The 11,822-nt window shown below is 38.9% G+C and overlaps 1 protein-coding gene across 3 annotated transcripts in view; it reads right to left on the reverse strand.

Moving 5' to 3' along the window:
* Window positions 1-2,537: 2,537 nt before the first annotated feature.
* CRIM1 (cysteine rich transmembrane BMP regulator 1) overlaps window positions 2,538-11,822 on the reverse strand; it is a 159,528-nt gene continuing 150,243 nt past the window's right edge. For all 3 annotated transcript variants that reach the window (XM_063305812.1, XM_063305821.1, XM_063305829.1), the window contains 3 exons: window positions 11,258-11,380; window positions 8,858-9,045; window positions 2,538-5,366 (listed from right to left, as the gene is read on the reverse strand). In XM_063305812.1, coding sequence (XP_063161882.1) covers window positions 5,190-5,366; window positions 8,858-9,045; window positions 11,258-11,380 — 488 coding nt within the window. In that variant the 3' untranslated portion in view covers window positions 2,538-5,189. The remainder of the gene's footprint in view (window positions 5,367-8,857; window positions 9,046-11,257; window positions 11,381-11,822) is intronic.

The following is an 11,822-nucleotide window of genomic DNA, read 5'->3' on the forward strand; positions in this document are numbered from 1 at the left end:
AGGTGTTATCTAAATTAGGGAAGACCTGGTTCCAACAATAATTCACCATGTAAAGCCTTCAAAATGACAAATATCAAAGTAGATAATAATATCTACAATAGAATATACAAACACCTCTTTAAGAAGCTGTATTATTTCAACAATTTTTTAAAGCCTACACACCTGATCACCACAATGCCAATAAGACATGGATTCCCAAACTTTGCAATGCCTCAAACCACAAATAAGATTGATCTTTCACATCACCCTGATATCAGAAATTTTGGAATTTGCTCTAAATAATACAATTTAACTATAAGTAAACTGAAACCTTTTAGAAATGCAGAAGCTTTGGAATGTAAAACTAATAGGAAAAATATTCCGTACGAAGAATCCCTTTTCACCTAGATGGCTTTTTAAAAAAACACTAACAGGTTAGAAAAATTTGTCCTGGTTGCTTTATTCAGATAACTGAAGACATAAGCGCAGGTAGCTTGATATCCATCCTGAGTGTGATTGGTGGATGTTCAGAGACTTCCCCCCTCATTTACACCCCCCCTTTTAATACTATGGATACAACACACAGGTGGTTAAAACTATGTTAAAGGTGTTACTAGTTCAGAGTCATCAACTGAAATCCTGAATGAACTGGTCACACTTCTTTCAAACTGGGTTGATGCAATATAAAGTCATGCCCAGAGTCCATCCCACTGAACTAAGTGGGAAAGTTAAATTCATAAACTAGTAATACACATCATTATATTAAAAAGGAATAATTGGAAATTAGGTTTGTCATGAGATTCTTAAATCCCAGTATTTTCAATACAATTAGGACAAATATATAAACTCCTGTCCAGGCAGAGCAGGAAAAATGTGAGTTTTGGCTTAGCTGTAATACAGTATATATGATAATTTAATAACTGATTTTCACAAACATGACCATATCAGCTAGATAATATCCCTGGAGTAGTTATTGATTCATTCCTCTTTTTTGAAGAATATGCCACCAGATGGTGGTGGGTAAGGATGTGCATTGGGCTCAATGCAGAAAAAATCTTCAGAAGGAGCATGAACATGCTTACTGCACCTGTCCACACCTCCTTAAACTAACTGTCCCTTTCCTGGGCCCTGATGGTCCTTGCAGAGTCCCAGGAAAATATGAATTTGAATTGTGATGTTAAAGAGGCAGCAACAGGGTGTGATGACCTGCTTAATCAAACACATGCTGATTTGATTAACACACATCTACACAGCCACTGTGTGAGCACTGGAAAAGATGTGCCTTCTTTAAGGAAGCATTGACAGGTACAGTGAGTGTGGCACTGGCATCTTGTGCAACTCTTATGGGGCAAAAGCTCGTCCATCCAACGCATCAGGTGCCTACAGGTGAAGATGAGAGTTGGCGTACTTAAATTTAAAAAAGAATATGGGACATAATAATAGAATGGAGAGAAGAATCAGTGTGGCACAGTCTATTAATACGAACTCCCAAGGAAGAACAGAGGCTTATGGTAATGGTACTTGGAGTAACTGCAAACTGAACGTGAGTCAGTGGTGTGGTACAACTGTAAGAAAGGCAAATGCAATATTTTTTTCCCCAAAGAATTGTTCCACTTGATTACTCAGATTACACCTTAAGTATAGTACTATACCCAGTTCTAGGATGGCAGAGAAACTGGAACAAGATCAGAGAAGGGCAACAAGATGATCAGGGGATTAGAAATCAAGTCACATGAAGAGAGTTTAAAGGGGCTGGATGTGTTTAGGCTTGAAAAGAGATGACTGAGACCACTCTTCAAATGATGTTACACAGAAGGAAGTCAATACCTGTTTCCTGTTGTTCCAGAATGCAGGACACAAGGTGATTCCAGCTGAATGTCAGAAAAATATTCCTTAACAGTAGAGCAGTTTGGCAGTGCAGCCAAATAACCAAAGAGGTGGTAAGACTTCCATTCACTGGATGTGTTCAGGAGGAGGCTGGAACATTATCTTTCCGGGATGCTTTAATTTGGATTCCTGAGCTGACAAGGACTTAATGGCCTAAATGGCCCCTTCCACCTCTATGATACATTACTGAGGACAGATGCAAGTTAACTTCCTGTTTTTTAAAATTCAAGTATGAATACAAAAAGATGACAAGCATTAAGGGGTGTGTCTATGGACACACTGGTGCCCCTAAGACTGCATGCTGAGAGTATCAGCTCATTTTCCACGCAAATAACATTTTCATACTAGAACAAGAATATCAGCAAGTTGGGGGGAATAAATTTAGGGAGAATGGAACAAGCATCTTTTAAAAAAACAGGCTGAGGAATCATCCAACAAGGATTTAATGCTGATCCTCTGTAATACTGAATAGAGAGAGGAAAAATTCAAACCTTAGAAGATGGGCAGAGATGGATGTAATGGAGCATTATAGAAGAGGACTTAAACTGGCTAGATCCTTAACAAGAGCTCTGTGTACTGCAAGAAAGGTATCTGTCAACATGCAAATCTGGGAAAGTTAAAAAAAAAAATCAAAACCACATTCTACAGAAAATACTCATTTCACAATGATAAAAAGTTCATCAAGTTAATTTTTATTGTGCTGCCAAGAGCCAAATTACAAGAAACCATCTTACATTTTAAAAAGTAAACAAGCAACCTGCCAAATTGCAGCGCACTCCAAGTGCCATAATATGCATCTATGTTATTTTTCAGAAAATTGTATCTGCATTTCTCTTACAAGAGCACAACAGGAACCAAAGTAAAAGAGTGTAATGAATACAGCACATAGGATAAATAATATCTTTAAAATAATAATAAAACAATAAAAACATTTTACACCATGTCCTATATCCTGCAAATAGCATTCAGAATATGGCCTTGATTGTAAAACAAAGCAAGCATTTACAATTTTCCAAGAAAGACCATTTACTATTTTTGAAAGGAATCGATGATTTACCATGACAGAATCTGAATAATGGGAGAGTAACATTTGTTTCAGTGTCTTCATACTAAGGATAAAATGCTGTGTGGGGGCAAAGGGGCTACATTTCTTTCCTTTTCTCTTTTGGAAACTGAATTCATAACAGAAAAAACGTTGAGCCTTTATGATACACCTATCACCTTTTCTCTTTAACGCAAACAGCTAGAACACTTTTTGATATTCTAAAACAAGATATTTGATAATCTTCAGATTAATAAATTAGGTCATATAATAAATTAGGTTTTTCAGTTTTAAAGTTCAGTAATCTCTGACCAAGTATTTACAACAATACTTGAGAGTTCCTTTACAAAAAATACATTTTCTTTTCACATTAAACATATTGGGTATCTGTGTCTCAGGACAAGCCATTGTGAAAGTAAAAGGCAACACACAAGTGGGCAGTTAGTATAAAAGTGCCAAGACCTGTTTGGAAAAGTTGAAGTTGTGGGTACAGTTAAAGTTACAAGTCAAGCTGCAACAAACCTTCGGAGAGTTGTGGACTTTATTTTAATAGCTGCGTCAAGCAACTATTGTGACATAAATCCAAATGCGGATACTGCTCTTCTGTGGAATTGAGAACTGCTGCCTATACATTATCAGTGTCTCTAGCCAATGCATTGAATTTTAAGCCTTTTTAAGGCCATGCGGGATAAGGTAACAAACGCACACGCACACACACACCCTGAAATGTAGCAAGTAGCGATACTAATGCCTACTGCTAAAATTGTGCACACACTGTATATGTATGCAAACACAAGAGCACGCACACACTCATTTGCATCCTAACACTTCCAAATCAAATAAAACTAGATAAAATGAGACCACCTCATCTTGTCTTTCTACACACACAAGTTTCAGTAATGATATGGAATGCCTGTGTTTCTGTTCTGGGTAAAATCTCAGTTAAAAATACATTCAACAGGGAAAATACAAAATTATACTGATATATACTGTATATATAAATAGCATATATATACTGTATATATACATATATACATATCTAGTATGAGTATATGTGTATTTTTATATATATATATATATATACATTCACACACATATATACGTATGTGTATGTATATATAAATACTATACACATATACACTTAAAACACACAGACACACAAATGCTTTTTTTAAGCATAACTATATTTACATGGATATTTCTATAAAGCTAAAGTTTTAAAGAAGCATGATCTTTCTGAGCTTCCAAAAAGGTGCTTGAGTAATATACATTAAAATTAAGCAGCTTCCTAGCATGAAAGTTGCTTCTAGTCTGCATAATCAGTAACAGAAACCCCCCCAACCCTTTAACATGATGATACAAAAATGAATCTGAGCAAGATCTTCATCCGACAAGATCCTTTTCTTCAAAGATAACTTGGTGTGTGAACCACCTGAAACTGATAGACAGTAAAAGAAACACACACACCCGTGTGCATGCACACGCGTGCACACACACACGCAGACAGAGTTCTGGAATCAAACGGTATTTAACGTTTCCTTCTTTTTTCTCCCTCTTCAATACTGTTGCCAAAAGATCCAGTGCTCTTCTCAGGAATTATACAGGCCTTAACCATTTGCTAACTGCCACTCTGGTCAATTAGCATCAAAATGAAAAACAAAAAGCAGCACAATGTATAATTGTACAGATCTTCAATAAATTTGCCCTTTTTGTTTTAACGTTTTCCTCATTGTATCATTCATTTGCTACTGCAGCTTCTGACCAGGTAGAAAAACACAGTTGCAGCTATATTGCACCTGTGATGCAACAGATTTATCTCCTATGAGTTTATTTTTGTAGCGTAAGAACCCCAAACTTTATTTGAATTCATTTAGGGTTCTGCTGATACTTCACTGCACTACATGCAATTTTGGAGTGTGAGTAAAAAGCTATATTCTTTGACTCCAAGCTAAGCTGACCAGCTTTTCTTCTTTGAAGCTTCCTGTTCTAACCACGCAAGCTCACCCCAATTTTCTCTTCCCAAACAATCATGATTACTATGTTACAAGCAAAACATCAACAAATTTTAAAACTTTGGTTCCAGGAAAACACTTGGTCAGAAGTGGGAATGCTTGTTCTGGCACACTGCAGGAATCAGATTCAATCCCGACAAGGTCTTAGAGCTGTACATGAAGTCACAAATCCAATACAATCCACTAAGCAAGTGCATGATTCTAGTTTTATTTGAATAGCAGACTCAGCCTTTGTTTCTTCTTAACTTCTTGGTAAGAGTTGCAGTTTCTCACACTGTCTGATAGAAATTATCTGCTTGTAAGTTACTCTGTTTTTGCATGCTGTAGAATCCACTGTATCTTGAATCTGGATCAGCAATTCTAAGCATTCTCTGAGAACTGTCCACCTGAACCATGGTGCCTTTCTTGCAGTCCACATACACTAGTTGATTATTTAAGCAGGAAGGCTGTTTGGGTGGAAACATAATACAGAAAATGAGCATTCTGTGTAGCGTATGTTTTTATTCTCTATTAAACTGTGTCCTCTTCTTAACTGCAAAGGCGAGGAACACACACACACATCACAAAAACAGCTCAGCCCAATCCCACAATACAATTTAGACTCAAAAGCTAACAGCACAAACACATACTATGCCTTCGTACTGCTCAGGGCTCCATTTGGAAGAAGAGTATACAAATAAAATTAATAATGATTGTAATCATAATTAACGTGCAGTTATTAGAATGATCCCCAGCATAAATAACTTTCTTAGGCAAAAGGCTACTGCACCCTTCTGGGCTTTGGCAAGTGTTAAGAATGTAAGAAGAGCTCTACTGGATACAGCCACAAGCCACCTACGCCTGGTGGCTTCTGTCACAATGGCCAACATGATACATTTTGGAACATTGCAAGCCCAGACTGGAGTGTGATAGTCCCTTCCAACACTGCTTTCCAGCAACCAGTACTGAACACTTCCTCACTCTGTTTCAGGAGGTAGTATACAACTATTTTCCATGAATCTTCCTGTCTCCTTTTAAAACTACCCAGTTACCATTATTCCAACTGCTGGCAATGTATTCCACAGTTTATTTATTATTCAAATTTCTATCACTGCCCATCTCCCCCCCAAATATATTAACTATATGCTTTGTTGTTTATTCGTTTAGTTGCTTCCGACTCTTCGTGACTTCATGGACCAGCCCACGCCAGAGCTTCCTGTCGGTCATCAACACCCCCAGCTCCCCCAGGGACGAGTCCGTCACCTCTAGAATATCATCCATCCACCTTGCCCTTGGTCGGCCCCTCTTCCTTTTGCCTTCCACTCTCCCTAGCATCAGCATCTTCTCCAGGGTGTCCTGTCTTCTCATTATGTGGCCAAAGTATTTCAGTTTTGCCTTTAGTATCGTTCCCTCAGGTGAGCAGTCTGGCTTTACTTCCTGGAGGATGGACTGGTTTGATCTTCTTGCAGTCCAAGGCACTCTCAGAATTTTCCTCCAACACCACAGTTCAAAAGCATCGATCTTCCTTCTCTCAGCCTTCCTTATGGTCCAGCTCTCGCAGCCATATGTTACTATGGGGAACACCACTGCTTTAACTATGCGGGCCTTTGTTGTCAGTGTGATGTCTCTGCTCTTAACTATTTTATCGAGATTTGTCATTGCTCTTCTCCCAAGGATTAAGCGTCTTCTGATTTCCTGACTGCAGTCAGCATCTGCAGTAATCTTTGCACCTAGGAATACAAAGTCTTTCACTGCTTCTACATTTTCTCCCTCTATTTGCCAGTTATCAATCAAGCTGGTTGCCATAATCTTGGTTTTTTTGAGGTTTAGCTGCAAGCCAGCTTTTGCACTTTCTTCTTTCACCTTCATCATAAGACTCCTCAGTTCTTCACTTTCAGCCATCAAAGTGGTATCATCTGCATATCTGAGATTGTTAATGTTTCTTCCAGAGATTTTAACTCCAGCCTTGGATTCCTCAAGCCCAGCTTGTCGCATGATGTGTTCTGCATACAAGTTGAATAGGTAGGGTGAGAGGATACAGCCCTGCCGTACTCCTTTCCCAATCTTAAACCAGTCCGTTGTTCCGTGGTCTGTTCTTACTGTTGCTACTTGGTCGTTATACAGATTCTTCAGGAGGCATACAAGATGACTTGGTATCCCCATACCACCAAGAACTTGCCACAATTTGTTATGGTCCACACAGTCAAAGGCTTTAGAATAGTCAATAAAACAGAAATAGATGTTTTTCTGAAACTCCCTGGCTTTTTCCATTATCCAGCGGATATTGGCAATTTGGTCTCTAGTTCCTTTGCCTTTTCTAAACCCAGCTTGTACATCTGGCAATTCTCGCTCCATGAACTGAAGTCTACCTTGCAGGATCTTGAGCATTACCTTACTGGCATGTGAAATGAGTGCCACTGTTCGATAGTTTGAACATTCTTTAGTGTTTCCCTTTTTTGGTATGGGGATATAAGTTGATTTTTTCCAATCTGATGGCCATTCTTGTGTTTTCCAAATTTGCTGGCATATAGCATGCATTACCTTGACAGCATCATCTTGCAAGATTTTGAACAGTTCAGCTGGGATGCCGTCGTCTCCTGCTGCCTTGTTATTAGCAATGCTTCTTAAGGCCCACTCAACCTTTTACCGACTGTACAGATGTCCGCCACCTTTGGCTGCAAAGGATGTAGTCAATCTGATTTCGGTGTTGTCCATCTGGTGAAGTCCATGTATAAAGCCGTCTCTTAGGAGAGTGTTTGTTATGCAGAGTGAATTGTCTTGGCAAAATTCTATCAGCCTATGTCCTGCTTTGTTTTGTTCTCCCAGGCCATGCTTACCTGTAATTCCAGGTGTCATTTAACTGCCCACCTTAGCATTCAAGTCTCCTGTGATGAAAATAACATCTCTTTTAGGCGTGTTGTCCAGTAGGTGCTGCAGATCCTCATAGAACTGCTCTGTTTCAGCTTCTTCAGCATTTGTGGTTGGGGCGTGTATTTGAATCACTGTGATGTTAGATGGCTTGCCCTGAATTCGAATTGAGATCATTCTGTCGTTTTTTGGATTGTATCCAAGCACTGCTTTAGCCACTTTACTATTAATTATGAAGGCTACTCCATTTCTTCTGTGGTCCTCTTGTCCACAGTAGTAGATCTGGTGGTCATTTGATGTGAAGTGGCCCATTCCAGTCCATTTCAGTTCACTGATGCCCAAAATGTCTATCTTTAATCTTGACATCTCACCAATAACCACATCCAATTTGCCCTGGCTCATAGATCTTACATTCCAGGTTCCAATGGTGTGTTGATCCTTAGAACATTGGATTCGCCGTTCACCACCAGCACCGTCGGCCACTAGCCGTCCTTTCGGCTTTGAGCTAGCTGCGTCATCACGTCTGGGGCTAGTTGAACTCATCCTCTGTTCCTCCCCAGTAGCATTTTGACCATCTTCCGACCTGGGGGTCTCATCTTCCGATGGTATACCGACATATCTCTGGTTGTACTGATCCATTTAGTTTTCATGGCAAGAATACTGGGGTGGGTTGCCATTACCTTCCCCAGGGATTGCATTTAGTCTGACCTCTCTGTCATGACCTTCCCGTCTTGGGTGGCCCTTCACGGTTTAGCTCATGGCATCATTGAGGTGCTCAAGCTCCAGCACCACGACAAGGTAACGATCCTTTGCCGAAGAACTATATGCTAGATGGAGAAAAAACCACCACCACCACCACCTTCCTTTAATCAATCCTTTATCTCCAAAAGCAATGATCTCTGAAAGCAATCAGTCTTGCGAAGAAACAGTGCTTCAGGCCATGCATCCTTAGGGGACACACAGAGAAGAGACTTGCAGATCTCCATTTCCAGAACTGTCTGCTCTTATTTAATTGTATGTGTAACTGCTCAACTGATTCAAGATAGCCAGCTACCTATTTATGCAGTACACAAGCTATTTATTCCATTACCTTTGCTGGAGCTCTGTAGCAGGATAATGGTATCCACTGCTTTTTCCGATTGATAAACAAAAGTGCTATTATAAGAACTAGAGCTGTTATGAGGGGTATGGTTACCCAGGCAAGAGAATCAAGAGATGCTTCCGTACTTGGCTGTGATCCTCTAGTTTCTCTGTATTCACCCTGAAGGTGACCCATATCTGTAAAATGTATAAACAAACAATTAACAATAAAGCATTAAATAATAATGTAATGGAATAGCTCAAGGTGAGTTATCATATATATTAACCTGAGCAACAAGAATTTCCCAAACGATGTGCTAATAACTAAAAGCAATACTGTAAGACATATTTAGATTCAAGTAAGTTTTACTGAGGTCAAGTACAGGCAGACTTCAGGCTTCTCAAATCTATTGTGTGCACACGTGTTCAGTAAATCAGAACTGTGAGCTGGGAAAATATTTTCAGTACTAGAACTAAACTGACATTAATTCAGTCTTTGTCACACAGACTTCTTCATTTTTGCAGCATAATATAGATGGAAAATGTAATGTTATTATTGTTTTAGTTAAACAAGTGGGAATTGGAAGCTGCTGCTAATTTTCTGTAAAATACCCAGCCCTTTCCATATTTTTCAATCAATCCATTGGAAAATTATACTAGGGCGCTTACAATCCTGTTGTGCTGTTGGCTTGTTATTTAATATTGATATTGTTTTACATGCATTATCTTTATTATGGTCGAAGACCAGTACAAAGATAAGTTAAAACAATCCACTAAATCCCAAAGTATAAAACGTTTAACTGTTGGGTTTATGATGTGCTTCTATTACTGGATCTGTAAATGACATAGCCTAAGGCACAAAACTTAGCAATTAAAATGGTGATTCAGGACACCCATCATTTAAGAAAATTTCTAAGTAACATTGATCAAGACAACTAGGCAGTCTTTCCATTGGGGATAAAATTAATTGAAAATCTAGCTCCACATAAACTTTACACCTTAGAAAGACATGTTCCAGGGTTTCAGATTCAGCAGAGGCACCAGGACATTGCCTAAGCTCTATGGGGATTCCATTATATCTGCCATTCATAACTGCAGAGGAGAGGGCGTTGAATAGTGCTCTGGAGAAAGCTCATCAGCGGCAGGTGTAAATGGCCTGCAGGTTGTAGTTCTGCTGATTGTTGGAGACAGTGTATTGTTTTAAATTTTATGTTTTTGCCCTTCTTGATCTTTTATTTTATAATGTTTGCTTTCCCTTTGTAAACAGCCCAGAAAGTTGCCTATTTGAGGATATCAATATGCAGTAAAGAAATAATGGGTTCATTATAAAAAAGGGTTAAAAGTAACACTTATTGGGCTTAATCATACAGACTTAATTATTCTTAGCAGAGACCTATTGAAATCACTGGGGCAAATTAATTGCATTACGCAAATATTGCTAAGTTTGGCTCCAGCTCAGGAAGTTCTAAGAAAGTAACAGAGGAGTTGCCACTGTTCATGTTCTGCCTACTTATGGGCATTTTTTCAATCCGGTTTCTAATAAACAGTTTTCCTGAAAAAAATTGCGTAATCCAAGACCCCCCCCCCCCCGTTTTTTTTGCTCTTTCTTGCTAGCTACATATTGGATTCTCATGCCTTACTTTTAATGGTTTCTACAAGAACCATGATTGTCTTGTGCAATAAATACATTTCTCCTGTCTAAAAGGACACAAATGTATTCAGCAAAAATGTGGCCAACCCATGTGGGCTACATGCAGTCCAGGCAATTTTTGCAGCCCGTGGAGCCCTTCAAATTGCATTGCTAAAATTTAGTGTCAAAAAGCTGACTGAGGGCAATGTACTTTTTCACTTTTTAAAATAAGAAAAAAAAAGGCTATTAAATAGATGCGTTCCTCTGGAAAAACAAAACAAAACAAAACCCAATCATGTATCTAATAGAGTAAGAACTCCTGCCTCTATCACTTCCAGGGTTACCGCATTCAACATCATGCCTGTACGGCCCCTGGAACTGGGGGGGGAAAAAAAAGGTTGAATAAACTGCAGTTCCTGGCTACAGAAGTGGTTGTCTGTCCTGTATTAAAACATAAATAATTGCTGTGAACAGGCACCCTATTTCTCTGCTTCAAACAGGCCATTCTATTGGCAAAGGTAAGTCTGACCAAGAGATCCTTCCCCCATCTGATGCCTTCAGAATGTGTCACGGCCTCTCATCTCCAGCCAGCAGAGAACTATAGCTCAACACGTTTAGAGGGCACCAAATTCTTTTAGTGAAATTTGGCTTTCCTAATAACCTTTCAAAATACTAAAATCTCCAAAAAGGTTCTAAGGATTAAAAAAAAAAAAAAAAGTTTGAAGCTCACCTAAGTGTGCTTTGCTTTCTGCAGAGATATTTGAGTTAAATATTATTTACCTTTATGGATATGGACAACGTCATTTTCACTGAACGTAGGCCAGACCGGTGCGTCTCGTTCTTTATCGCCTCTGTGATTTGTCTTCTCAATTGGAATGTTGGTAGGTTCAGGTACGTACATTTCTGCAAAATAATTAGGAATTTACAGGAAAGCTAGCTAGATAGCAACATTGTTAACAATGAAAGAAGGCAATTTATAATGGACTCTACATTTAATATATAATAATTTGCAATATATTAATGAAGTATTTTTTTTAAATTCTCCAGATGCCTAGGTGTAAATAGGTTACATAAAATTATAGAATAAAAGGAAGCAGAAAAAATGTCTGATAATAGCATTATGAAAACCCAGTCCTTATCACTGATAATTAAGAACAGGTGAGCAACTGGGGACAATACAAGTAGTCCTCGGTTTACGACCGAGGCCACTTGTTCAGTGACTGTTCAAACTTGCGATGGTGCTGAACAGCTGGTCCTGCTGTCGCAGCATCCCTGCAGTTACACGACTGCTTGGCACCCAGCTTGCAATTACGATGTTGCAGAGTCTCACGGTCATGTGGTTGCC

Source organism: Candoia aspera, chromosome 1 (assembly GCF_035149785.1).
Source record: "Candoia aspera isolate rCanAsp1 chromosome 1, rCanAsp1.hap2, whole genome shotgun sequence".
Taxonomy (NCBI): Eukaryota; Metazoa; Chordata; class Lepidosauria; order Squamata; family Boidae; genus Candoia; species Candoia aspera.